This window comes from Leopardus geoffroyi, chromosome A1 (genome assembly GCF_018350155.1).
Source record: "Leopardus geoffroyi isolate Oge1 chromosome A1, O.geoffroyi_Oge1_pat1.0, whole genome shotgun sequence".
In the NCBI taxonomy this organism is placed as follows: domain Eukaryota; kingdom Metazoa; phylum Chordata; class Mammalia; order Carnivora; family Felidae; genus Leopardus; species Leopardus geoffroyi.
In genome coordinates, this window is record NC_059326.1 from 30,142,202 (window position 1) to 30,170,044 (window position 27,843).

The 27,843-nt window shown below is 42.4% G+C and overlaps 1 protein-coding gene across 1 annotated transcript in view; it reads left to right on the forward strand.

The window, feature by feature from the left end:
• The first annotated feature begins 8,676 nt into the window (after nt 1-8,676).
• The window catches only part of LOC123598257 (protocadherin-8-like), a 42,841-nt gene continuing 23,674 nt past the window's right edge, over nt 8,677-27,843 (forward strand). Inside the window, 4 exon segments of the mRNA XM_045478346.1 lie at nt 8,677-12,091; nt 12,094-12,891; nt 13,660-13,795; nt 21,028-21,167. Coding sequence (XP_045334302.1) covers nt 10,726-12,091; nt 12,094-12,452 — 1,725 coding nt within the window. The 5' untranslated portion in view covers nt 8,677-10,725 and the 3' untranslated portion in view covers nt 12,453-12,891; nt 13,660-13,795; nt 21,028-21,167.

The window sequence follows — 27,843 nt, forward strand, 5'->3', positions numbered from 1 at the left end:
TATTAAGTTTTCTTTTTATTGAAGAAAAATAATTTATTACTCATCTTTATTCAGTTATGAAGGATATAAAATACTGAATTGTAGTATCATAAAATTTAAGGAGAGTGCGAATTTCGATTCAAATACAACGATGATTAAATCTTTTCACATTAACAAATTTAAACTTTACAAAGGAGAGAGAGATATTAACTGCCCTATTGTTATAATGGAGAAAATGAACTAAGAGAGGTTAAATAGCTTACCTAGAGTCACAGTAAAGAAACTGAGATTCCAACTCAGGTCTTTTGGCACTAAATCCAATGCTCTTTCCACTATACTATGTTGTTTGTTTTCTCATGCATCCCTTTTAAAATATATTGAATAACCAAAGTTAGCAATGTCTTTTCCATTGCTAGGCCTTAGGTTGCATTTCCTTTGATGTTATTAGATTTTGAAAAAGGCTTTTTCACTTGACACTGAGTTTTTGTTTTTATTTTTGTTTTTTTTCCAGAAATCTTCCCAATCATTACTTTTCCAGAGATGCGGGGGATCTTTATCTTTCTTGCAAAAGGCATGGAATCTTTGAACAGTCAAATTAAATAGAGTCTTATAAAGCATTTCCTCTCCCCAACTTACATTGCTGATGAGAGTAGAAGTTGATACAGTATTTCTGGAGGGTAGTTTGGCAATAGGCATCAAAACTCTTAAAATCTGGTATATTCTTGAGCTGAGCAATTACTCTTCTGGGAATTTATCCCAAGGAAATTATCAGAGATATGTGTATGGGTTTATGTGCACGGATGTTCATCACAGCATTATTAACAATAGCAAAAAAATTGGAAACAAGATAACTGTCTGTGTCAGAGACTTTTTTTTTCTTCCATCATCACAACTTTTTTTCCTCAGCAATAACTCTGGTTTTGTAGATGGGCACATTGCCACCCAGTAAAGCATTCATATATTGGCCATCCCTTGTAGCTAACTTGCAGCTATTGGAAGTGTTGTGAGTCAACATTCACTAAGAAGTCTCTGTTCTTTGGCCATTTGTCTTTGGCTTACTGGATTCTGGATGTAATGGTTAGATCTGAACCATTTTGGAACACAAGGCAACGCTCTAAGGATGGCAGAATAACAAGAAGGAGCCTGGGTACCGTGGGAATGTCCGTGCATGCCTTGAGACTTAATTTGCATGAAAGAAAATAACCTCCAATTTAGTTTAAGCACTATATTTACATTTTCCTGTTAGAAATAGCCAAGCTTAATCTAACCAACGCTATGTTCAACGGCAAAGGAACGGTTAAATTATGATGTATACATAGGGTATAATACCAAGTAATTGTTAAAATGACATCATATAACACTCTATTAACATGAAATAATTTTCACAATGTAAGACTAAGACATAACAATAGGCTACATTCAAAAGCAGGATATGAACAATATTTGTAAATATAATTTTTGTTGTATATGTACATATACATGTGTGTACATGTATATATAGATGTTTTTCTGTGTGCACATATATCTTATCTTCCTCTCTATATAGAAAACATTATATATAAATATACACATGTATAATATAAAATATAAATAATAATAATAATACATGATATAAAATGTTGCCAGCTGTTATGTTTGAATAGTGTCATTAGAGGTTTTTTTATTTTTTTTTTTTATTTTTTTTTTCAACGTTTATTTATTTTTGGGACAGAGAGAGACAGAGCATGAACGGGGGAGGGGCAGAGAGAGAGGGAGACACAGAATCGGAAACAGGCTCCAGGCTCTGAGCCATCAGCCCAGAGCCTGACGCGGGGCTCGAACTCACGGACCGCGAGATCGTGACCCGGCTGAAGTCGGACGCTTAACCGACTGCGCCACCCAGGTGCCCCATTAGAGGTTTTTTTAAATGTGAGGTTTTCTTGTGTTTCTCACATTGGGCATGTATTACACTGGTTATAAGAGAGGAACAGCTGTCAAAATAAAACACTCTTTTTCCGAAAACAAAGCAAGTTTAAGTGTGATTCACTAATTTTAAATAAAAAGGCTATATATCATAACATAAATAAAAGAAATAGAAATTAAATATTGAGGAAGTCTTATACTTTTACAGTGTGCATTTTAAAATATGTACTGCCATTGCATATCTTGTTATATTGATGCATGAGTCGTTATGATTACTCTTTAAAACTGTGCGCAAGCCAATTATTTAGTAGATGGGTGAATGTATATACTTTATAGCTCTTACTCAAATAGGATGTGAAGCACAGGGACATTCTAAAGATGACATCTAGCGGTTGCTGTGGTAACCTTATGGGCTCAATTTAGTAATCTTTTATGTCAATTTCTAGAGTTGGAATTGGCATATTCTTAGCTTTAACATACAGGAAGGAGACCACGATCGGTGGTATTAACCCTTACAGACTGTATTTGTGATTGCTATTCAGCGTTAAAGAGAGTAGTCAAGTCACAGTAGAGGTGTTGAAGAACAGCCTGAAAATGATTAAAGGGATCTAAAACTTATCTTAGAATTGTCATGGCAATTATTTGCAACTATGTGGATGGAACCGGAGGGTATTATGCTAAGTGAAATGAGTCGGTCAGAGAAAGACAAATATCATATGACTTCACTCATATGGGGACTTTAAGAGACAAAACAGATGAACATAAGGGAAGGGAAACAAAAATAATATAAAAACAAGGAGGGGGACAAAACAGAAGAGACTCATAAATATGGAGAACACACTGAGGGTTACTGGAAGGGTTGTGGGAGAGGGGATGGGCTAAATGGGTAAGGGGCACTAAGGAATCTACTCCTGAAATCATTGTTGCACTATATGCTAATTTGGATGCAAATTAAAAAGAAAGAAAAAGGATTGTCATGGCAATTAGAAAACAACTGTCATTCCAGGTAAAAATAAAAATTTGTGATTATTATAGAACACTTACAACGCAATTAGCACAATGCTTAGTGCTTTATAAACACCATCTCATTTACATCTGTTCCCTGACTTAAACCTTAGAAGAGTCCTACAAAGTGGTATGATCACTGTTATTTTATAACAAAAAAGTAAAACTGAGACTTAGAGAGTTTAGATGAGTTGTTCAAAGCCACATGGTTAGGGTATGGTGGTGCCAGGATTCACACCCAAGTCATCTGCCCACACTCTTAACCCCTGCTCTATGCAGCATCCAGGCATTTGCCTATGATACCTGGTCTGGGTCTGTCATAAAGGTTCCCTTTAAGGGAGACACCACAGTAACGCTGGCTTATCTAATCTAGTCTGAATCAGCCAAATTTACTAAACACCCACTTTGAGCATGATACTGTTGCTATTTACAAACATATGATGGGTCCTTCTTATGACATGAAAGTGCACAGCCAAGCTTACAACAAACACTATGCCATATCATAATTTGATTTGGGAGTTGAGTTCTGTAGTAAGGCAGAATGGCAGAAGTGGGGGAAAGCTAATTACAGTGTTGGAAGACACGCAGTGGAGAGACGCATTACAGCTGAGGCAGCGAGAAGGCACTTTCCCCCAAGAGCTGACCTTTGAACAAGCTCTGAAGCCTTGCTTCTCAAAGAGCAGCCATGGAGCTACATCAATGGCTTGTTGGAAGTACAGAATCCCACGTTCTACCCGAGACCTAGATCTAAATCTGCTTTCATACAGGATCCTCAGGTGATTTGCAGCCGCATTAATGTATTAAAAGTACTGCTTTAAAGAACGCATAACATGGTAATAGCACATGCAGAAGGAACCACACTGTAGGAACAGAGAACAACAATGTGAGCAAAGCACAGCAGTGGGAATAAATAAGACAGTTCCAGGGCAATCTCCTATCTAGTTGCACTGGAGCATAAACAGTGGAGTACACGATATCGAGTGGTAGAAAGATAGGTAGGGCTGAATTCACAGAGGGTCTAAGAGCTGTATCTTGTTTTAGAGGTAGTGGGGATAACTAAACATTTTTGATCAGGAAATGATAATTTTTATTTAAGAGCCTCTTTAAATATATAAAGTAAGTTTTGTGATACATTTAGAACTTAACTTTTGTGTCATATGTGATTCTTTCGTATATTCCCTTCTACCTTCACACTACCAAATTGTATTATGATTGTTATTATTTAACATTTACTTTGAGAAAGAGGAGGGGAGGGGCAGAGAGAGAGGGAGAGAGACTTCCAAGCAGGCTCCGCGCTGTCAGCGCAGAGCCTGATGCTGGCTCGAACCCACGAAACACGAGATCATGACCTGAGCCGAGACCAAGAGTCAGAGGCTCAACCGACTCAGGAACCCCCAAATAAATATATTACTAATAGGTGTTAAGTTTATGGATGTTATTAAAAGAGAATGGGGTGCAGTTTTCCATAAGAGATTCTTAAATACAGAGAAGAACCTGAGGGTTGCTGGAGGGGTGCTGGGTGGAGGGATGGGCTAAATGGGTGATGGGCATTAAGGAGGGCACTTGTTGGGATGAGCACTGGGTGTTATATGTAAATCATGAATCACTCAATTCTACTGAGATCATTAATACGCTGTATGTTAACTAACTTGGATTTAAATAAAATTTAAAAATTAAAAAAATGAAAAAACAAATAAAGTAATACAAGAGTACTGAGCACCCCTCCTCCAAAAAAAAAAAAAAAAAAAAAAAAAAGACAATGGAGTAAATCCTGAAGTCAAGCAGGAACACTTGAGAATTCTATAGCCATCGCCCATTCACTGTGAAGGGTTGGATGGTTAAATTGACCTGGGAGATTTAAAAGCGTACAGCACGTTGTCCTTCAGGAATAGATGGGGCGAGCAGATGAAGTATTGTCCTGCTGTATTTTGCATTGGTCAGGCACTCTGCTCTCAGGCTGAGAAGGGACCTCAAATCCCTCCTCCAGCCTCCTTTGATGAGGTTTCTGGGAGAGACAGAAGCTATTTTGTAAAGCTGTCAGCTGTCCTGAATCAGGGAAATAGATAAAGCAGCCAGGAACAAGAGAAACAGATAAGAGGTGAATTCTCTGGAACGAGGGGAAGCCTTGTCTGCCTTGGATTAAAAGCAGAAAGGAAGAGGATTTTGGAAGGAGGGGCTGAGTCGACTGATGGAATCTTCAGCTGCAGGCTGACAGCAGTGTTACAGAGACAAAATGAGTCAACAAAGATATCCAGTGGTTGGTTGAGAGACAAAGGACAAGGGACGGATAGGTGCAGCTGGATGCAAGACGTTTCATGTTGGAGTGGCTGCATTTATCAGGGAGGGTGAGCTGGAGGGAAAAGGCGAAAGATAAATGAATCAAACTTTCTGTTCCTGCATGTTGGGCCCTGTTAAGTAGGATATTCTTTTGTTTCCACCAGTTGGTGACTTAATCAGGTCCCATGGGGAAGCTGAAAGACTGGTATAGGATCTTGGAAAGATGTGCACTTCTCCCAGTCAGGGCTGGGTATAACGGCTCATGATCTGACAACCCATCTGATACACTTGACATCCCCTGACACATCTAATGACAAAGAGCTGCAATTAAAAAAATTAAAAAAAAACCCATCTGGAAAAGGGAAAAACACACACAATGGCCATTGCCCGTAGCATCTCCATAGTGTCCTCAAAACATCTACTCCAACGAACTAGTCTACTAGGTCTCTGTAACAGGCTCTGTGCCTGTCCTTCTCCACAGTTTGTTCACATAACTCCCAGGGTTTGTGTGTCTTTGGCAGTTCTGGCTGCTTGTGATTGTACCCAGAAACTCTTGAGATCGTTTCTTGTTTGTGCTTGATACAACTTTCTCTTTGTCATTTGGCACTTGTGACCTTCTCTGAACTCTGATGGTTTTATTTTTTAAATGTTTCATTATATTCTTCTACAAAGCTGTGAGCTTTATCGTATTACCAATATTTGATCCAATATCTGTTGGTAAAGGCCCCGAAAGTGCTTTGACTACTGTGAGCCTGAGCGTCTGTGTAGAGTAGGGACAGAGAGGTTCAGCTAAGAGGGAGAGAGAGGAAGATAAAATAAGGCACAGATAAAAAGTTTCTTCTCGATCTTTATTCTTTTATTCTCTTCTTGCTTTGCTACAATCTCTGGGTGGGGGGCAGGTTTTCTCTCTACAGGGTGACGAGAATACAAACTATGATCCTTGAGCCAATGACTGAAGTCAAGCACCAAAGTCAATTTCGTTGGCTCACTTGGGGTTTGAGACATCCCTGAAACAAAAAGGTAAGGTATTTTTTTTTTCAACGTTTATTTATTTTTGGGACAGAGAGAGACAGAGCATGAACAGGGGAGGGGCAGAGAGAGAGGGAGACACAGAATCTGAAACAGGCTCCAGGCTCTGAGCTATCAGCACAGAGCCCGACGCGGGGCTCGAACTCACGGACCGCGAGATGGTGACCTGGCTGAAGTCGGACGCTTAACCGACTGCGCCACCCAGGCGCCCCATAAAAAGGTAAGGTATTTTTAATTATGCATTGATTTACTGTCCTTCATGCAGCTAGAATAATAAAATCAGCAATTTAAAAACTAGTCTTATGTGGTATTTTAAGATTATATAGTTTTGACGATATGTTTATTAACATAATGATCCTATGGGAAAATTTTTCTAAGAGAAGATTGTGTCATTTAAATCCTTGTTTTGTTCACGGGAATTTGTGATTAGTATTGATACTCTATCATGGTTCTCTCTGATTTTCTCTAGGTTAAAGCACTTAAAGAGTTGATAAAACATCATTTGTTTCTATGTGATGCTTGTAGACAGTATTTTGGCTGACTTTAGGGCTGAATTATTTTCCCTGAAATCATTTCACAAAAAGGGCCAGCAATTTGCTGATAAGTTTTCTTATAAATGACTACACAGTCAAGACATACTAACACATTGATTACACAATGGAGTAATAGGAATGAGATAATGGTACTTCTTATGTGATGACTTAAAACAATTTCTCTGTTTTGGGGGCTCATACTCCTAAAGATTAACTTTAGTTTTTTCAAGGTATGATTTTTAAAAAGAAAAAACATCCAGCTGTTAGGTAAATTTGTTTTCTTTCAAACAGTCTTCATAGCTTCAATTTCTGGAACTTAACTCCTCGAAGACAGCAACATTGCACGCGATAATATTTTGCTCATTCGCCTATAAGATGTTTGTTCAGTTGAGAAATGAAAATGGGTCTCAGTATACTATGTAGAGTGATTTGTTCTAAATGGCACAAAAACAGTTTCTGGGCCAGGAAAGTATTAGTTCAAGGTCCTGTGAAAGTTGATGCTTATTCTGATGCATGGACACCATGGTCTAGTGAAATCTGCACATTAGGGACTTTCCTATAGCTCATTCCCGCCCCCTCCAACATATGTCATTAGTTTCACATAGTAGGAAAGAGGAAATATGCAAAGGCACAGACACTATTCTGAATTAAGAGACCGATTTTTCCCCATGTTTACGATGAAAATTTGTTTATGTACAGTGTGCTTTTGTGTAAAGGGATACTCTGGTGTTATGTGCTCAGCAAAACAGAAAATATTCCCTTGAAATGATTAGAACGCAAATGCTATTTTCTAGATCTGGTTTCCTGGCATTTGGGGGGTGGGGGGTGGCAGATGCTAATATATCTGGTGCTTTTGTTTTAGAAACAAAAGTAAACTGTAGGGAGTTTACCAAAATCCTGCATGATACCCCCTTTAAAACCAAACTGAGCAAGAGAACCAAATTGCTGCTTTATCCACATTTTGGTCATCCCGGGGTGGTGGTAGTTCTCTGCTCCCATTGTTTGTTTTGCTTCATGTTTGACTCTGACAGAGATCAGAACTACATTTTTTTTTTTTTTTTAAATTTTTTTTTTCAACGTTTATTTATTTTTGGGACAGAGAGAGACAGAGCATGAACGGGGGAGGGTCAGAGAGAGAGGGAGACACAGAATCGGGAACAGGCTCCAGGCTCTGAGCCATCAGCCCAGAGCCCGACGCGGGGCTCGAACTCAGGAACCGCGAGATCGTGACCTGGCTGAAGTCGGACGCTTAACCGACTGCGCCACCCAGGCGCCCCAGAACTACATTTTATGGACTTACGGTTTGGCAATATGCTGGCAAATGGGAAAACAAGCAACATAAACCAAATTTCTGCCACAATGCTTTTAATATTGAGACAGACTTTTATCTAACAGAGCCAACAGAATGGAACATGAGAGCACCCGCAGCTCAGGGTTGTAAACACAGCTTCCTGATGACACATCCCTGGGGGGGGACAGATCATACAGTTTCTATATTATGTGGCTTGTCATTCTACTGGCACAGAACTGATTTTCGCCTCAGAAAATGTCTCTTTCCTGAAACTCCAGCTGTCCTTCATTCATAAAGCAGTGTTTTAATAAGGTGGTTGTTTACTAGGAAAACAATGCTAATGTTAATAATGAATCACTAACAATATAGCATATTCCTTATCGTAGATGGTCTACTTGTTGCCAAACAGCTGGAGGAAACGCGGGGGAAAATGCAATCGAGCATTTAAACATCATAGCTGGATGTTTCCAAACATAAGTATCCAGATGCTTAGCATTGTGGAGGTAATGTGTTTGATTGCTTGCCTTTTTCATATTTTATCCGGATCTTTTGATGTTCTGTGGATAGAGTCATGACTATTCATTTTCAATATGCTGAGCAGTTTTCGCTCATCATGAATGGAGACAATAATGCTGAAGACTGGCAGAGGCCAAGCCTGGCAGAGATTGCTGGAGATGAGGGAGAAGAGGAAGAAATGAGACTCAGACTGTGGTTAAATGGGTCCCTCTCCTGGCTAATGTGTATGGAAGCATGTGCCTTTTAAACGGCATCAGCTGAATCAGGTTTCAAGCTTCAGTTAAGGGGAATGTAGGAATTAAGAAGCTGGATCGAGGGTCAGATTCTCTTGTTTTCCTTGAGACCCAGAGGCTGAATAACCAGGCCCTTCTTCAGGATACTCACTGCCAAGAAAGAAAGCTAACTGATTCTATGCCCGTGAGGATACTGGCTTAACAAGAATCTGGTCCAGCTAAACTATAGTAGAGTCGCTCCCTTCCTCAGACAGATGCCTCATCAGGCAAAATTAAAAACCTACAGTAAACAAGATGAAGCACTTTCTCTTTTTAGGATCTCAGAGTACCCAACCCAAATCAATTCATGCTTCCTACTGCAAACTTCTCCGACATCGGGTTATCGGTACTTATAATTAGAGTCATTGCCAAATGTTCCACTAAATTAAAATTCCTGCAAATTAATTATCTCATCAAAGGTGGCTCAGTTTCAGAACTGGATTCGTAAATCCTGGCACTAAAATAGACGCAACCTTCTCCTAAGAGTGAAAGAAAAAAAAAATAGTCATTTACTGACATGTCCCTGCAGGAAACAATAACATTACAGATCATGTAGGAGCCAAGAATAGCCGGGGCATATTAATAACTCAGTCTGTTCCCTGATTTTATTCAAGATGACTGGTTAAAGAACACGGCACTGATGATGACTCCATGGCATGAGGAAGAATGTCATCATTAACATGTGGACCGTTTGGCATTTGGAACATTTCACACATAAAGAGAACTCAACACAAGACTATTTACTGTGCTTTAGACAGATGGTTTAATGTTTCTTTAGCCTTCAGCCTATCAGGCCACCCATGGTTTTCTTCAGCCAAGGGCTTTTTAGAAATAATTGGTCTCTAGCAATTTTCTAACAAGACTGACTGCGATCTATTTCCCTAAATCTTTTTCCTACCCTTAACTATCCCTTACAGTGGTTTGTGGCTGACAAACCTCCCTGACTGACACTGATTCCTCACATATAAGTAATTACTGACATAAAAGGAGATGAAGGGGCTGAAATCTCATCATTAATGGTTTCTTTGCTACAGTAAAGCTATTTAGAAACGATTACTTCGGAAAACAGTTCTTCCCTGATTAGACGTTGCCTGACCCTGGAGAAGCTGTTCCCCCAGAATCTTTCAATACGGGAATTGATAACCCCACGTAGATGGATAACTGTGAGTGGCAAAAGATGCACACAGGCGTTGGTTTAAAAATGGTAGAGAAGAGTAATTGTGTCTCTGTCTGAGGAATATGTAAATGTGTTTAGAAGGGATACAGAGGCTGCAGATTCCCTGCTCCTGCCATCAGTGTGGAAATCACTCACACTGGAAAAGCAAGCGTGTGCATTCTTACAGTGCAAACGTCTGTAGGACTCTTGATCCCCTGCACTTCCCTGGCCACAGTTCAGTTTTCCAGGCCCTTCTGCCAGCTCTTTTAGGGAACCACGTGACCCAAGGCCCGGCGACTCTACAGACTGGCTCAGAAGGATGGATGCTTGTTTGCACATTCTTCTCTGTGTAACCTCCCCAGTAAGGTTCAGAAGAGGCAAGCTTAGGCCTGAAGCACAGAAAAGTGATGACACAGCAGAGAGGGTTTAGCGATCAGATGTATTTAGGAGGGCAAGTGTCTCCTGACTGCCTGCAGGAGAGGGCTTGTGGGACTGGAAGTCTCAGCGGGAACTTCTGATTGGCTTTTTTCTCTTTAAGGGACAATGACGTCTCATTGGAAGCTCAGATTTCCCGCTGACACTTAATGCTGGGCCTAACTGGAATCCTTGCTGGTTCTGTGGCTGCAGCTGGTGTCTGGGTTTTGCACTGCAACTGTCAACTTTCCGCACCTATGAGGAAAAGGGGCCCACGGTACCGACATCGGTGGTCTGTCTGACCATGGCTTGTTTAATTCCCAGCTCGAAGTGCCAAGCCAGTTCTGTTTCATGAAGTTCAACAGCTCGCTGCTCCGAGTGCGCGAGGGCGACGGGCAGCTGACCGTCGGGGACGCGGGCCTGGACCGCGAGCGGCTGTGCGGCCAGGCACCACAGTGCGTGCTGGCCTTCGACGTGGTCAGCTTCTCCCAGGAGCAGTTCCGGCTGATACACGTGGAGGTGGAGGTGAGGGACGTCAACGATCACGCGCCGCGCTTTCCCCGGGCCCAGATCCCCGTGGAGGTGTCCGAGGGCGCGGCTGTGGGCACGCGCATCCCGCTGGAGGTGCCGGTGGACGAGGACGTGGGAGCCAACGGGCTGCAGAGCGTGCGCCTGGCCGAGCCTCACAGCCCCTTCCGCGTGGAGCTGCAGACGCGCGCGGACGGCGCCCAGTGCGCGGACCTGGTGCTGCTGCAGGAGCTGGACCGCGAGAGCCAGGCCGCCTACAGCCTGGAGCTAGTGGCCCAGGACGGCGGCCGCCCGCCGCGCTCCGCCACTGCCGCCCTCAGCGTGCGAGTGCTGGACGCCAACGACCACAGCCCGGCCTTCCCGCAGGGCGCCGTGGCCGAGGTGGAGCTGGCGGAGGACGCGCCCGTGGGCTCCCTGCTGCTGGACCTGGACGCAGCCGACCCCGACGAGGGCCCCAACGGCGACGTGGTGTTTGCCTTCGGTGCCCGCACCCCGCCCGAGGCGCGCCGCCTCTTCCGCCTGGACCCGCGCTCGGGCCGCCTCACCCTGGCAGGACCCGTGGACTACGAGCGCCAGGACACCTATGAGCTAGACGTGCGGGCCCAGGACCGCGGTCCCGGGCCTCGGGCCTCCACCTGCAAAGTCATCGTGCGCATCCGCGACGTCAATGACAACGCTCCGGACATCACCATCACCCCGCTGGCCGCCCCGGGCGCGCCTGCCGCCTCTCCCTTCGCCGCCGCCGCCGCCGCCGCCGCCGCCGCTCTCGGGGGTGCGGACGCGACCTCGCCGACCGGACCTGGAACGCCGGAGGCCGGCGCCATCTCGCTGGTGCCAGAGGGGGCGGCGCGCGAGAGCCTGGTGGCGCTGGTCAGCACCTCGGACAGAGATTCGGGCGCCAATGGGCAGGTGCGCTGCGCCCTCTACGGGCATGAGCATTTCCGGCTGCAGCCGGCCTTCGCGGGCAGCTACCTGGTGGTGACCGCGGCGTCCCTGGACCGCGAGCGCATCGCTGAGTACAACCTGACGCTGGTGGCCGAGGACAGAGGCGCGCCCCCTCTACGCACCGTGCGGCCCTACACGGTGCGCGTGAGCGACGAGAACGACAAAGCGCCACTCTTCACGCGACCGGTCTAAGACGTGTCAGTGAGGGAGGACAACCCGCCTGGCGCCTACTTGGGCCGCGAAGGCCGGTCACCTACCGACTGCTGGAGGCCGAAGAGGGTCGCGCCCAGGACGCCGTGTCCCCCTACATCTCTGTGGACCCTATTACTGGGAAGCTGTGTGCACAACGGTGCTCTGATCGCAAGTAACTGGCTGAGCTGCAGCTGGGGCTGGAAGCTCTCGACGGCGGCTCTATGCAGCTCTGGGGCTGGGCCGTGGTGTGCCTGCATGTGGAGGACCAGAACGGGCACTCACTGGTCACACTGCCAGAACAGCTGGTCACACTGCCACTCTTCAATGGCTCAGCCCAGCTGCCTCTGCTTCAGGGCGCGAGGCTGGGCTACCTGGTGACCCAAATGCAGACGAAGGCCCCAACACAGAGCTAATTTCCACCGTAGCGGCGGCGGCCCCGCGGCGCTAGCGCCGCACCCGTTCACGGGTGAGCTGTCTTTTCAGCGCCGCTTGTCCCCACAGCCCACCAACCAGCTGACGGCGGTCGTCATGGTGCGGGACCGAGGCCAGTGGGCCTTTATCGCGCACCGCCACTTTGCTCCTAGTGCCCGCGGATTTGGCGCCACCTGGCGGAGAAGTGATGCTGGTGCCGCCTTCCCCGCCGCCGCCGCCGCCAAAAGAGGGAGGGTAGGGACGCGCCTGGAGTCGCACAGCGCAGAGAGCAGGGTGACAGCCTGGCTTCCTGGTTGTCTTGGCAGGTGTTTTGGCTAGCGGCTGTGGCCTTCTGCTGGTGGCCATTGCCATCGAGACTTGTTCCAGCCAAGGCGAGGCCAGGACGCAGAAGAAGAAGCTTTGTGGGCATAGCTTGAGCAGGTACCACGCGAGGAGTGGCCAGGCTGGTCCAAGTCGCAGAGCATCCGGGGCTGACTCTGGGGGCTTTGAGTTGAGGTTCTTCGGGGAGACACTGGCCCTTTCCGTTTACGCAGAGGCCCAGGAGGGCGAGGCTGCGGAGATTTCCCGGTCTGGGGGCAGTGGGGTGTTCTTGTGCTCCTCCCTTCGAAAGAGGAGCAGGATCCTGTGGGCCCTGGTAAAGCACCCCAGCAGTTTTAGGGCCCCTCATGAACGGTTAGTCGATTTTCCTGCCCAGACGTTAGGAAAATTCAGAGCCTGATCTGGTCTGGGACTTCAAAGGACTGAGTTTTCCGGACTTTTTATTTTTTATTTGAGAGGAAAATTTCTTCACAGATGAAGGCAGAAGGAGGCATGGTGGTCATGTTTCGAGGAGGCCCACGTCTCTTTGTGCTGTTTTTGCCCCTGGTAACTTTCTTCTGGGTCCAGTTGGAACATCGTCGTCCCTCAGGGTTTAAATGCTATCTTTCTGAAGCACTCCAGAGGAGGGATATTGTGCCCTGTCTGGCAGCTTTGATATCTGAGCGTGAAAAATTAACTGCTGCTCTCACCCCTCTTTTTAAATAGGGTTCAGACTCAGGTCCTTTCCATTCCCCATCCCTGTGTGGAGAGGGTAAATCTGCTGCGAGTTTAAGGTAATTTCAGAGTACGTACGGCTCTGTCTAAGCGACGTGTTTGACGTTTTGTACATGTTTATGGATAACAGAGTGAATCTGTCCTTTTCACTCCCAGTACACATTCAAATCCAGATGAATTTAGTGAGAAAGATAGCGGAAGAGGAGACAGTGAATCGAATGACAGCAGTTCTGACATCAGTATAGAGCGGGCTTCAAGAAAGCGTCTTTTCCAGTGATTGCAAAGCGAGAGGGTAAGTTCAAACCTGTGACTTTGAAGCTCTTCCTCACAAAGCCCTGATAATTCTGGATGCCTGAATGAATTAAAAACAAACAAACAGACAAGTGGTCTGGACTGTGCAGTCATAGAGGGGGTATGCCGAGTGCTACTGAACAGAGCTAACAATTTTTTTTTTGAACGCTTCTTATTTAGCTGATTCTATGTATTTTGAATACTTTACGCTAACTGACTTATTTATTCCCCCATAATAAATCCAGTAGGGTAGGGACTTGCCCCAGTGTTGGAAGTAAGGTCTCAGCCCAGGATTCCAGCTATAGATTTCTTCCTCTTAATCATCCTATCTAAGTGGCCTCTATTAATGCAAACTATTTTTTTTTATTTTTTTTAACGTTTATTTATTTTTGAGACAGAGAGAGACACAGCATGAACGGGGGAGGGGCAGAGAGAGAGGGAGACACAGAATCAGAAGCAGGCTCCAGGCTCTGAGCCATCAGCCCAGAGCCTGACGCGGGGCTCGAACTCGCGGACCCCGAGATCGTGACCTGAGCTGAAGTCGGACGCTTAACCGACTGAGCCACCTAGGCGCCCCTAATGCAAACTATTAAAACACAAAAAATCAGAATATTTTGGTTAGTAATACTAAAATAATTTTGTACCACAGCACTAAGGAGAACTTCCCATACATGGGGATTTCAGAAGTGGATAGCATATGAATAGGTAAATTTTTTTTATAGGTCAGGATGCCATTTGCTGGGAACATATGACTTTGTGGTTTTCTTCGGCCATGCTTTGTTTGTAGAATCTTGCACCCACACAACATCATGCTATTCAGTCTAGCTCCTGTCATGTCTGGGAATTTCATTTTAGGTCAAAATCTCTCTAATGGTGTCTAGTTCTATGGGGGAAAGTTGATTATGGACTTGGTGTTAGTTTCCGTGGAAGTGAGCACTAGATCTTTTAGTCCTTCAAAGCAGATACCTTACTCTCAAAGATGCGTCCTAATGGTATGTCCTTCTGATTCATATATTTCTTCACATTATGGATATTTTCGCCCTATGTTTGGTTCCTTCAACATTTTTTTTTTAAACAAGATGACTTCTAGACGCATCTACATCCTGGTCCCCTTCTGAATGTTCTCTGGTGTGTAAATATCTTTCCTAAAATGAGACCCTTAGAGTTGAATACAGAACCATAGAACCAGCCTCTCTCCAGAGCTCCAAACTAATATTCCCAGTTGCTTACTCAATGTCTCCATTTGGGTAACTGGTAGACATGTTACATGTTCAAAACTGAAGTCTTGATTTCTGTTCTACAAATTTGTTCTTTCTCCAACGTGTGTGCCTCAGTAAATGACAACTCTGTTCACTTAATTTCTTGCCCTGGCCAAAGTCCTTGTGTCATTCTTGATTTGTGTCTTCTCCCACTCAATTTCCAGTCCATCAGCAAATCTGATTAGATTTACTTCGAAAATATATTCCCAATCTGGGCTCATCTTACCACCTTTTTTGCTGCTATCCTCCCCAGGCACGATCATCTCTTGCCTGGATAGATCCAAACTGGACTGTGTTTCCATGCTTGCCCTCCTGCAGTCTGTTTTCCAAATCATATCACATAATTGAACTCTCCAAAGATTTCTCACTTAAAATGAAAGCCAAAAATTCTTATCACGGCATCCCAATTACTACTGTTGTGTAACAAAATGTAACTCAAAATGTAGCAGTTCGAAACAACAATTTTATTATGCTCATGGATTCAGTGGATCATTTTGGACATCTCAAGGTTTAGACACGTCTGGCATGTGGATTAGGATTATTCAGGGTCTAAGATTGCTTACTTGGGCGTGGGAAGAGGGGCTACATGTGCCCTTTACATGTGGTTCGATTTTCTGACACCATGGCAGCCATAGGCAAGCATGAATGTTCCTCCAAATAAGATAGAAGTCACATCCTCTTTTATAACTCAGTCTCTGAAATGACATTGTCATTTATGTTCTACCGGCCCAAGCAGTCTTAAACCCACCCAGATTCAAAGGGAAAGGGAAGAGTCCCCCATCTCTACACTGAAAAGTTATTAAAGAATTTTGGGGCCATATTTGTAAATAAGCCACACGTGGCCCATAAAGTCTTGTATTATCTGGCCCCTGGTTGCTTCTTCCAAATGATTTATTACTCTTCCGCTTGATAATTTGGGTCATTACATTGGCTCTCTTGATTCGTTCTTGAACAAACCAAACATATTTCATCTCAGACCTCAGGGTCTTGCGATTCCCTCTGCTTGGTATGCTCTTTCTCAAGATATCCATATTGTTTGCATCCTTCCTTCATTTATGCCTGTGTTCAAATGTCTATTTTCTCAAAGAGATTTTCCATACCTCAAGCTGTCTCCCCCGGCTGTCACTCTCCACCCTGCTTTATTTTCCATTACTTTATGTATTTGTTTATTATTTGTTCCGTATTCCATGTTGAATCATCAAACCTCAAATATGTACTTAAAAAATGAATGAGTGAATGAATGAATGAATGAATGAAAGGTATAGTCTAACTTGCTTATATGTTGCAACTGTATGACCATTTCTTATGATCATGTTGCATTTTAGACTAGGGTAAAACTGCTGGTGTTTTTTTAGAAGTTCCATTGTGTTGCTTTCCTTTCTAGAATATTTTAGTGTCATCTCAAAGCTTGAAGGTTTTATAGCAAGTTTATCTTTTCGGATCATTTAATGTTAAATCGTCCTTTTCAAACAAAGATCAAATTCCTGGAGCTTCTAGTGTTTATTCTCTGTTTAGAGAATTACCAGCTTATTCTTTCCATAACACAGTTCCCTTCTCGTAGTAGTAGGCAGGCTCTCTGAGTCCCTTGGTAGCTCCAGGTGCTGCTGTGGCCAACCATAAGGTGATTGAAGCAATGCATTCAATGTGGGAGGGTCTAGTCACTTGGTAATAACAACCACATTTCTTCTTATACTCAACAGCAATGTTTTATTTACTTACTTATTAAACAGTTACACAACAATTACTATGTGCCAAGAACTGTGCTAGGTGCTTCATAAATACTAACTCACTTAATCCTCATAATAATGCTTTTAAGCAGGTACCCTCACTTAAGCTCATTTTGCACAGGGGGAAACTGAGGCGTAGAGTTGTTAGAGTATTTTGATCAAAACCACCCAGCTGTAAGGGCAGAGGTGGGTTTTCCATTCTGGGAGTCTGGCTCCAGAGTTCATGCTTTTAATGTTCTGCTGTAGTGTATTTTCAGTGGGTTTTTAAATACTTACTTTATGGGTCTTCTAAAGATTTAGGACTGATTTACCTTCCTTGGGATGTTTCTGTCTTTGGCTTTAAGTGAGATGTTCTGATTTATGGCTTGGTTTATACTCCAGCTCTCTGCTGCATTTTCTTGTAAAATGTTTAGTGGGATTATTGAAAAGCTGACACATGGGTGATGGCAAGATAATTGAATTAGATGTTGATAGCTTGGGCTAAGACATTTAGTGAAGTTATTTTTATTAATTTTTCATCTCATTCTTAATAGTTAATGCAGAGAATAAACGGATTAATAAATACGCTGATATTCTTCAGAAATTAACTTTATATATTTATTTATTTTCCTACAAGTTTTTATTTAAATTCTGGTTAGTTAACATACAGTATAATATTAGTTTCACGTGTAGGATTTAGTGATTCATCATTTACATACAACACCACATTACAGGTGCCCTCCTTTTTTTTTAATGTTTATTTTTGAGAGATAGAGTGAGCTGGGGAGGGGCAGAGAGAGAGAGAGAGAGCGGGAGAAAGGGTCCGAATCAGGCTCTGTGCTGACAGCAGAGAGCCCCATGTGGGGATAGAACTCACAAGCCATGAGATCAAGACCTGAGCTGAAGCCGGATACTCAAGCAGTGAGCCACCCGAGGAGCCCCACAAATGCCCTCCTAAACACGCATCACCCATTTAACCCATCTCACCCCCAACTCCCTCCAGCAACCCTCAGTTTGTTCTCTATAGTTGAGAGTGTGCTTTATGATTTGCCTCTCTCTTACCTTTATTCTTCCTAGGTTCATCTGTTTTGTTTCTTAAATTCCACATATGAGTGAAATCAAATATTTGTCTTTCTTTGACGTATTTCACTTAGCATAATACACTCTAGCTTCATCCATGTCATTGCAAATGGCTATAGTTTTCTTTTTGATGGCTGAGTAATATTCCATTCAGTGTGTGTGTGTGTGTGTGTGTGTGTGTGTGTGTGTGTGCATATATATGTATATATATATGCCACATATTCTTTATCCATTCATCAGTAGATGGACATTTGGGCTCTTTCCATAATTTGGCTATTGTTGATAGTGCTGCTATAAACATCAGGGTGCATGTATTCCTTCAAATCAGTATTTTTGTACCCTTTGGGTAAATACCTAGTAGTGCAATTGCTGGATCATAGGTTAGTTCTATTTTTAACTTTCTGAGGAACCTCCATACTGTTTTCCAGAGTGGCTGCACCAGTTTGCATTCCCACCAACAGTGCAAGAGGATTCCCCTTCCTCCACATCCTCACCAACACCTATTGAGACACTTCAGTTTAGATTGTAATTTTTACCATTCCTCCCACCAAAGCTATATTAGAAATTCCAGCAAACTATTTAATTTAGCTGCTTGAATTTTATTTCCATTTCATTTCATCAGTGTACCAGCAGGTGGAGGTACAAGTCATTGACAGAAGATCCAAAGGAAGAAAAATAAATACATAAACGACTAAAACACTAGCCCCTGAACAACTGAATATTGTTTGCATTTTGAAGCACATTGCCAAATAGCATTCTGACTTTTTAAATATTTCACACGACTCCATTTTATTTCCAAGTTGCTTCTGATCATTCGGAGTGAAAAACATTTAGGGATCCTGAAAGATTCATCGAGGCATCTCAAAGCAGCAGGACTTTCATCACCTCATGAAAATAGCCACGGGATTGCACTTTCTTCAAGTATCTTTTACCCTCACATTCCCCAGCTGAGAAATATGAATTTCCAACCAGTCTACTCAGAACTCAAAAGAGGTTATTTTCGAGCCTGTGAATCCCAAAGTGAAGGGTTGCAAAGTGTGTATGGCAGAGTTCAAACCTGCAGGCCAGCCCTGTCGGCTCCCCCTATCCTCAGACAGAATGATGAATTAAATCACCCTTCAGTGGATGGATCACCTTCACATACTTCAGAAATCGCCACTTCACCCTGAAATGCTGCAACTCATATAGACAGTTATATTTTGGGAATATACACATTTATGTTTCTGTCAAGTATTTATAAGCCAAGTTGCATACACGAGCCTCCTACTTTTGATAGACATTGCCCTAAATTATGTGAACAGTCGATGTCAGAGCACGTGATGCTTTTTATATAATCCAGGATATTTTGCCATAAAGTCTTAGATATAAGACCCAGATATAATAAGTGAACGTGTATTTTATATTCTAAGATCATTTGTGGATTTAAATGAAATCTTCAGTTTAGCTGTACGTTGATGTTTGGGTATTTGCAATTCTACTGGGAACACAATTTAACTTGGAATGACTTTAGGCTGGATTAAGAATCTGGACCCCAGCTGTAACCACAGACCCGATGGGGAGAAAGAGGAAGCAGCATTGGGGTGAAGGAGAAAGTTCAGGCAGCACTGGGGTTGGGAACCCGAATAATTTCTCTAGCCTGAATCAGAGGTGGTTGCTGAGTGCTTAATGGGCAGAACAGTGGCAGATTCTGATAGTGTATGAAAATCAAATGCAGGTGGCTGGTCATGTCATGCTCCTGGGCATTCAACCCATTCATCACAGCAGCTCACTCAGAGGTGGAGCTGCAGGGAGCAGCAGTGGGAGGAGTACAGAGAGTCTTCAGGCCTCAGCCACCTGGATTACTATTCCCAGCAGGACTGGGACAGGAGACGGGGGGCGGAAGGAAGGATTGGAATGCAGTGACACGCAGGCTACCTGAGCAGCTGGGCCTCATGAGTGACTGACCAGATTGGAGGGGCAGCCAAGCTGGGTGATGGGATGGAAACAGCTGGATTGTGTCTTCTTTTCTTTAAGATTGGCTCAGACTGTGGGAAGGATTGAGTCTGCAAGGACAGGACACTAATGTCTCCCCAAGTGGAAGAGTCTGGGTCCATCAAGATCCGATGGGCATGAACTGTATTCCCAATACAATAACCACTAGCCACATGCGGCTGCTTAAATTTAAATGAATGAAAACTCCATGCAATGAAAAATTCAGTTCCTTGGTCACATTAGCCACATTTCAGCTGCTGAATACCACACATGGCTAGTAGCTACAGTATGGGACAGAGCAGCTATAAAACATTCCATCATCACTATTCTACTGAACAGCACTGATGTGGAAGAAGAAGCAGGCCAGAGGACCGCCTCCATGGGCTGGGGGTGTTGAAGGCAGCCAGTGACCCACAATGCTTGCTTAGCACACATACGGGAGACTGCGTGTTCTCTTTTCTCCATGCTCACACTTCCCTGGTCGGCGACAGTCTTTTATTGGTTCATATCAATATTTCAAAATGGATTGACACATTATATTACTTATTAGAAAATATTTGAAAAATGTCTAAAGACAAGAATTCCCAATAGTACAAGGTTTCCCGTATGCCTGGGGATTTTCTGAAGGCTCCTGTGCCATTCTAGCTAGCACCTCAAGTTTATAGTCCTCATGTCCAGTCCTATAACCTTAGGGATTTTGCAGAAATATTCACGATAAAACCAAGCCACTCATCCTCCTCAGCTCTCCCAAGAAATAATGCAGCAGTTTATAAGACCAGTAATTCATTTTTTAGCTATGGCCAGGCAAGAAGCCACTAAGTACTCTAAACTCCTTTGGTCACTGGCCTCCCATAGAAAATCACTGCTGTAGAAATGTATAACAATTTAGTTATACATTACATTATACTGGTTTGCAAGTCCAGTAGGGTCTTTAGAATCAGTGTGCTATTCCAAGTATCAGATTTCCAGAATGGGGGGGTCTAGGCCCCAGAGAAACTGCAGCTAATGAGAACATACCTAGCTTTACCTGAGACACGCCTTTCAAATAAAATACACTTACCTTTTGGGTTATGTTGAATAATACTTCAACTTCATTAGAGTGATTTGTTATGGAAGTGCATTCTGTGTGAAACGTTGTTTCTAGAAGCCAAGAACCTAAAACTTTGACTCAAGTTTATAAACATAGGATTAGATGGATTTGTTTTTCTTAAAACCAGGTTCACATGGTTTTGGAATGGTCGCTTCTACCTTAATTATGATTCCTCAAGCAGTTTTCCTGACTTTTATGACGGCATTCTCAGTGACAGACAGTAATTGGAAACACGAATCAAATACTTGCTGCATACAAAGCTCTTTGGTAAGTGCTCTATGTGAATTATTGCACTTATACCTCATAACCATCCTGGGAAATAGTGATATTATTATCCCCATTTCAGAGATGAGGAAATGGAGGTTTAGAGAGGATAATTTGTCTGAGGTCATACGGTAAGTGAAAGAATTGTGATGTAACATTAAAGCGCATGAATTTTAGGTTGACAGCTGGATGACAGTATGTATGCACATACTTATGTGACCACTACTCGGATCAATGGAACATTTCCGGCTCCCCTGAAGGCTCCTTCGTGCATCTTGCCAGGCAATGACTCTTCTCAAAGTAACCACTATTCAAACTCTTTCACCATCTGTGAATTTTCCTTGTACTTGAACTTCATAGAAGCAGAATCATGCAGTATGTCCTCTTCGGTGCCCAACTCAGCCTTATGTCCATGAGCTTTCGTACACACGTCCGTGCTGTGTGTTCTAGGAGTTCGTTCTTTCTCGCTGCCGTGTGGTATTTCATTTGTGAACTTGCCACAATTTAGTTATCCATTCTACCATTGATGAACATTAGGGTGATTCCAAGTTTTTAGCTTTTGTGAATAGTGAATTAAATTACACATTTTTTTGGGGTAGACAGAAACCCTTATTTCAACAGAAATAAGGCCTTCTAACCAGAAATAGAATTGTTGTGTCAAAGGGTGATGGATTTAGGATTTAAACCTCAAGTTTCTGAGTCCACTGTTCTCCATTGTGCAACACCCACTACCTCATTAACAGCTAATATTGACTGAGAACTCTCTATGTGCTAGATACTCTGATAAGCTCTATTTTTCTAAGCAGGTGCTTGATCAATTGAGAACTTTCTATAAGCTTTACTAATAACAGCAGGGGAAGTTTTATATTTGTTCAACAAATAAGACAGTCTTTTAAATTATCATTAAATAGCTGATGTATTACGGTGTATGTGGAATGCTTAGTAGCTTCTCTTTGAAAAGACCATAATAATATCCATTTTTGACAGACTTGTTTTGCTCATTGAAATGTATACAGTAGAGGCAGAGTTAGCAATTGATTGTTCATTTGCTTGTACACCGTAATTAGCTAAGGAAGAAACAAATCAATTTAAAACCAATTTCCATAGTCTACACATGCACAGGCATTGATTACAGACATGAATTTTCTGAATAAAAAGTGAAGCTAGCTAATCTCAATTTGTATTTCATCGAGTAAATGTCAGCTATTGATTTCTGTGGCTTACTACTGGTGAGGCCATCTGTCTGTCATTCTTTACAGGTAGCACAGCACAATCGCTTGTGCAGTTTAATTAGGTGTGGGCCAGCCGTTTCACTTGCGTGAGGAAGATGAAATATTCAGTCTTGGTCGAAGGAAAAACCTCAGCCAGCTGCCTGCTCTCTCACCCTCTTTCAGACTCTTACTCATCTTAATTTAATGCCCATTGATCCTTATTGTTGGATGTTGTACAGAGGAGCCCTTTTGTAACAGGGTGTTGGGAGATTGGGCTAAAACTGACTTTACGGGCTAACTGAATTTTCTCAAGCTTTCTTGAACTCTTGACAGCATGGCATCACATTTTAAGGGAACGACTTGACTGTATTATAGAACAGGCTTCCACGGCGCTGGTTTTCTGAGAGAGTAATCCGTGCTGCCTTGGTCACACAGGATTTGTACACAATTTGACAAGTTGTGATGTCTTCCGACCTGGAGTAACACGGAATGTGTAATCGTACACTGTGCTTGAATACAACTGTTCATTTAAAACATGGCCTGAGGTAACAGCGAAAATCATGTCTTCTTTTTCAGAGGACATACCATAAACTCTTTGTTTTCGGTTTCCTCACGTGTGGTGGGATATTAGCATCTACTTCATAGGGATTTTGTGAAAGCTAAATGAGATAGTCCATGTAAAATGCTTAGAGCAATGCTTGTACATAGAAATCACTTACTAAATATTCTTATTATCATCAGAGACATTTCTCATTTCCCATTTCCTTGTTTAAAGTGACGTAGTTTGTTATTCCAAGTATTCCTAAATGGTTTTTTTTTTTTTCTTCTTGTTTGGTGTGATTAGTATTTTTTTTTCCATTTCTTTTGGTTGGCCATTATTTTTTAAACTAACTTTTCAAATAGGCAAACAATAATAGTTAAAGTCCCCTGGGGATTACAGTTTGTTTGTTTGTTTTTTTTTTTTTTTTTGACCGTGGTATGAACCTCTGATTTCGAAAAGAGAACCTTTCTGTAGAAACATTTTTTTACAGTAGTTCTTGTAAAGTTTGATCAGTCAGCCATTTTGTCATATGGCTGTCATATGGCATTCAAGCCAGCATGAGCTTGAGAGTCACGTGGGAGTATTTAAACGGAAATGTGGGAGCCCAGTAATAATAAACGCACTGGTTGTTTACTTCAAGAATCCTTGGGAAAACCCACAAAAACTTGGTATCCCACTTTTACCTGCTTTGCTGAATGCTAATATGCCATTTAATCGTGCATGTAGATCCCCTGCCCTGCTCCTGGTATGTTCCCATGAGCCCATGCTGCTGTTGTAATACCCCACAGGAGGCATGAAGTAATCAAATGGTAAATGATCAGCTTCTAGCTCAGGTCACTGTAGCTGGGGAGATGACTGACAGTGAGGCATTTCTAAATAATGGGAGAGGGTCTTCCAGAAAGGACACAACCTGAAAAGTATTTTTCCTTCCAACCTGCAGCCAGAAAAACCAATAGAGCATCTCCCACTTAAGGACCAGAAGGCATTCACATTCATAGATATTTTGGTAGATGTTTTTAATAAAAGGCATGGGCTCTAAGGCATGCTCACTTTTCAGTTCTGTCTCTTGCCACCTTCCTACTTGCACTCCCTGTACCAGTGTCTGTGCTCTGACTCCTTAAAATGGAGAAGGAACATCCGCATAGACTATAAAGCCAAGCCCGATCTCAGGAGCCAGGCTTACCTCTCAGATAGCCCTGGGGCCAGAATACAATGGAGGGCCCTTAGAGAGATGGGCTCCTAAAATATGCCAAATACCTACTCACCTGAGTCCTTGTCTACAGACAACCTTCCTCCATCTGCCTATGACTTGGTTTTGCATATAGGTCTTATTTCCGGGGAGAAAATGGGCTGCACATAATAGAAGCATGCATTCTGTTCCTGTGCAAATTAGAATTTTCATTGGAAATGACTCAAATTGGGATTTTTTTTAATCGTGATAAGTATACTCTTTATTTTTATTGATTTTTATTTTGAAGTTTATTTATTTATTTATTTATTTATTTATTTATTTATTTGGTGTGAGAGCAAGAGCCAGAGAGAGAGGCAGAGAGAGAGAATCTCAAGCAGGTTCCTCGCTGTCAGTGTAGAGCCCAATGCAGGGCTTGAATTCATGGAACTTAGAGATCATGACCTGAGCTGAAATCAAGAGTCAGATGCTCAATCTGAGCCACCCAGGCACCCAGATAAGTATACTCCTTAATCCCCATCTCCGATTTCCCCCACACCCCCCACCCATCCTTCCTGTGGTCACCATCAGTTTGTTCTCTATAGTTAAGGGTCTGTTTCTTGGTTTGTCTCTCTCTCTGTTTTTTTCCTCTGCTCGTTCATTTTGTTTCTTTAATTCTACATATTCTATATTCTACATACATGTGAGTGAGATCATACGGCATTTGTCTTTCTCTGGCTGACTTATTTTGCTTAACATTATACTCTCTAGCTCTATTCATGTAGTTGCAAATGGCAAGATTTTATTCTTTTTATGACTGAATAATATTCCATTGTGTGTATGTATATATATCTATATATCTCACATCTTCTTTATCCATTCATCTATTGATGGGAACTTGGGGGGCTTCCATAAGTAATTATTGCAGAAAGTAATGCGGCAATCCACATAGGGGTGTGCCTATACCTTTTTGAATTAGTGTTTTCATATTTTGGGGGTAAATACCCATCAGTGGAATTATTGGATTGTATGGTAGCTCTGTTGTTAATTTTTTGAGAAACCTCCATGCTGTTTTCCACAGTGGATGCACCAGTTTGCATTCCCACCAACAGTGCATGTGGGTTCTTTTCTCTCTACATCCTAGCCAACACTTGCTGTTTCTCATATTTTTTATTTCAGCCGTCTGACAGGTGAGAGATGATATCTCATTGTGGTTTTTTAAATGGTTATTTATTTATTTTGAGAGAGTGAGAGACAGAGAGAGTGCAAGTGGGGGAGAAGCAGAGAGAAAGGGAGAGAGAGAATCCCAAGCAGGCTCTCTACTGTCAGCACAGAGCCTGACTTGGGGCTAAACCTATGAACCACAAGATTATGATCTGTGCCGAAATCAAGAGTTGAATGCTTAACCGACTGAACCTCCCAGTTCGCCCTATCATTGTAGTTTTGGTTTGCATTTCCCTGATGATGAGTGATGTTGAGCATCTTTTTCTGGGTCTATGGCCATCTGTTTGTCTTCTTTGGAGAAATGTCTGTTCATATCTTCTGCCCATTATTTAGCTGGATTATTTGTTTTTTGGTGTTGAGTTGTATCGGTTCTTTATATATTTTGGGTACTCTTTATTGCGTATCATTTGCAAATATCTTCTCCCGTTTATTGTGTTGCCTTTTAGTTTCATTTATTATTTCCTTCACTGCAGAAACTTTATTTTGATGTAGTACCAAGAATTTATTTTTGCTTTTATTTCCTTTATCTCAAGAGACATATCTAGAAAAATGTTGCTATGGCCAGTGTCAAAGAGAGAGAGAGAGAGAGAGAGAGAGAGAGAGAGAGAGAGAGATTACTACCTGTGCTCTCTTCAAGGATTTTTATGATTTCAGGTTTTACATTTAGGTCTTTAACCCATTTTGAGTTTAGTTTTGTGTATGGTGAAAGACAGTGGTCCAGTTTCATTCTTTTCCACGTGGCTGTCCAGTTTCCCCAACACCATTTGCTGAAGAAAGGGATTTTGGTTTTACATAGCAGTACCATGAGGTTGGTTGAAGTGATTTTACTATTCAGGAAAAGGTTTATTTTCATGGTGCTGAAAAATCAGGGATCTGAGTCTACCTACTGAGTCTACCTGAGGGCTGGCCCCCGTATTATAATAAATTGACAAAGACGATGGACAAAATTCCCTGAAGCCTCTGAGAGGACAGCCTTCTGGTCCCTCCCTGGGCAATATGCCACCCTGATTCCTGTACTGGACACACCAGAGCATTTCCTAATTAAATGTTGGCATCAGGAATGATGGTATACTAAAAACCAATGTCAGTCTAGCCCTTCATGTGTATAGTGGCACTGCAATCCTACGAAGCAGGTAGCATTATTATCTTTCTTCTACATGTAAGAAAATCAAGGTTAACTTATGCAAGTCACAGAATGGTTCGTGGCCAAGCTTCAGTGCCAGAACACCTCTTCTGGGTTTGGTGCATGTTACGCCTTGCCTTACTGCCTTTCTTTTAGCCTGTTAGTTCTTCTTTTATTGGGTCTACAGGTCTAGAAATCAAAGTACTTAAAAAACCATTTGGTAGTTCCTTTGCTCAAATCACTAGGAGCATATGAACAATCTAAATGCATGTTCAGCCACTCAAAGATGTGATCTGTTCTCTGGCTGAGCGCCCCTCATCCATCATGCATGTTCCTAATAGACATGGTGGGTCTTGCACGGAAGGGAGCTTTTCTTCCTCTCTCAGTGGTGCTTCCTTTGAGGCATGCTACTGTTCAGGGGCCTGTTGAGATTTTGATTAAAAAAGACAGATATTGTGCAACTTCCATTAATGTTCTATTTCTCCTGTAGCAAAATGTAGGCTCTTGCAACTTTCTCAGGGGAATTTAATTTTCCATGTCTGTTGGCAAATTCAATTTTGAGTTTTACATAAAACACTAGAAAACAGTTAGTGGCCTGGTCATGGGTTATGCTTGTAATTCAATGATTCTCCGAGGTGACTTTAACCCTTTTGTAACCTCTTCTGCCCTTCTCTAATCCACAAGCAACTAGATTTCTAATGTAAAAGAAACCTCTTTTAAAAATATAAAGCACCTAAGGTAGTTAGCATTCTTTTGTCCTTCTCTCTCTGGTTATGATAATGCCATCTGAGTTATTTTTATACTGTTCCCTGAAAGTAACAAAACCTTCTATAGATGAAGAAACCATGAAAATCTGTTTTGAAAATGCTTAATGCACAATAACTTATGTTAAGAGAGTGTATTATATACCTGAGCAGCTTTACAATGTCTCCAATGATAGTGTGGCCTTCTTTTTTATCTTTGTCTATCTCTATCTTTATCTCTATCATCTCTATCTCTATCTCTATATTTATATCTTAGTGCCCCAGTCTTCACCTAACTCAATGTATCTATAATTTACATTCATTCATTCATTCATTCATTCTGGGACGTATTTCAGTTTTCTGGATTATGTGAATCTCTTCCTCTCCCCCAGCCCTCTTTCTTTGCCATGTGAATGCTTCCACTTGTTTCTCCTCATTAACACTCTTCTGGTGTTGGAACAATGAGAAGAGAGTGAGGAAAGTCAAATATAAGTTTGACTTCTTTTGTGATTTGACCAAACCAGTGTTTTAGACAAGTGGTCAAAAAAATCAAGCAACAAGTACAAAGTTTGGAGCTGTAGTTTCCAGTATATATACATATATTATGCATATATATAGTTCCCAATATATATATATATTGGAAACACACACATATGTATGTATGCTATA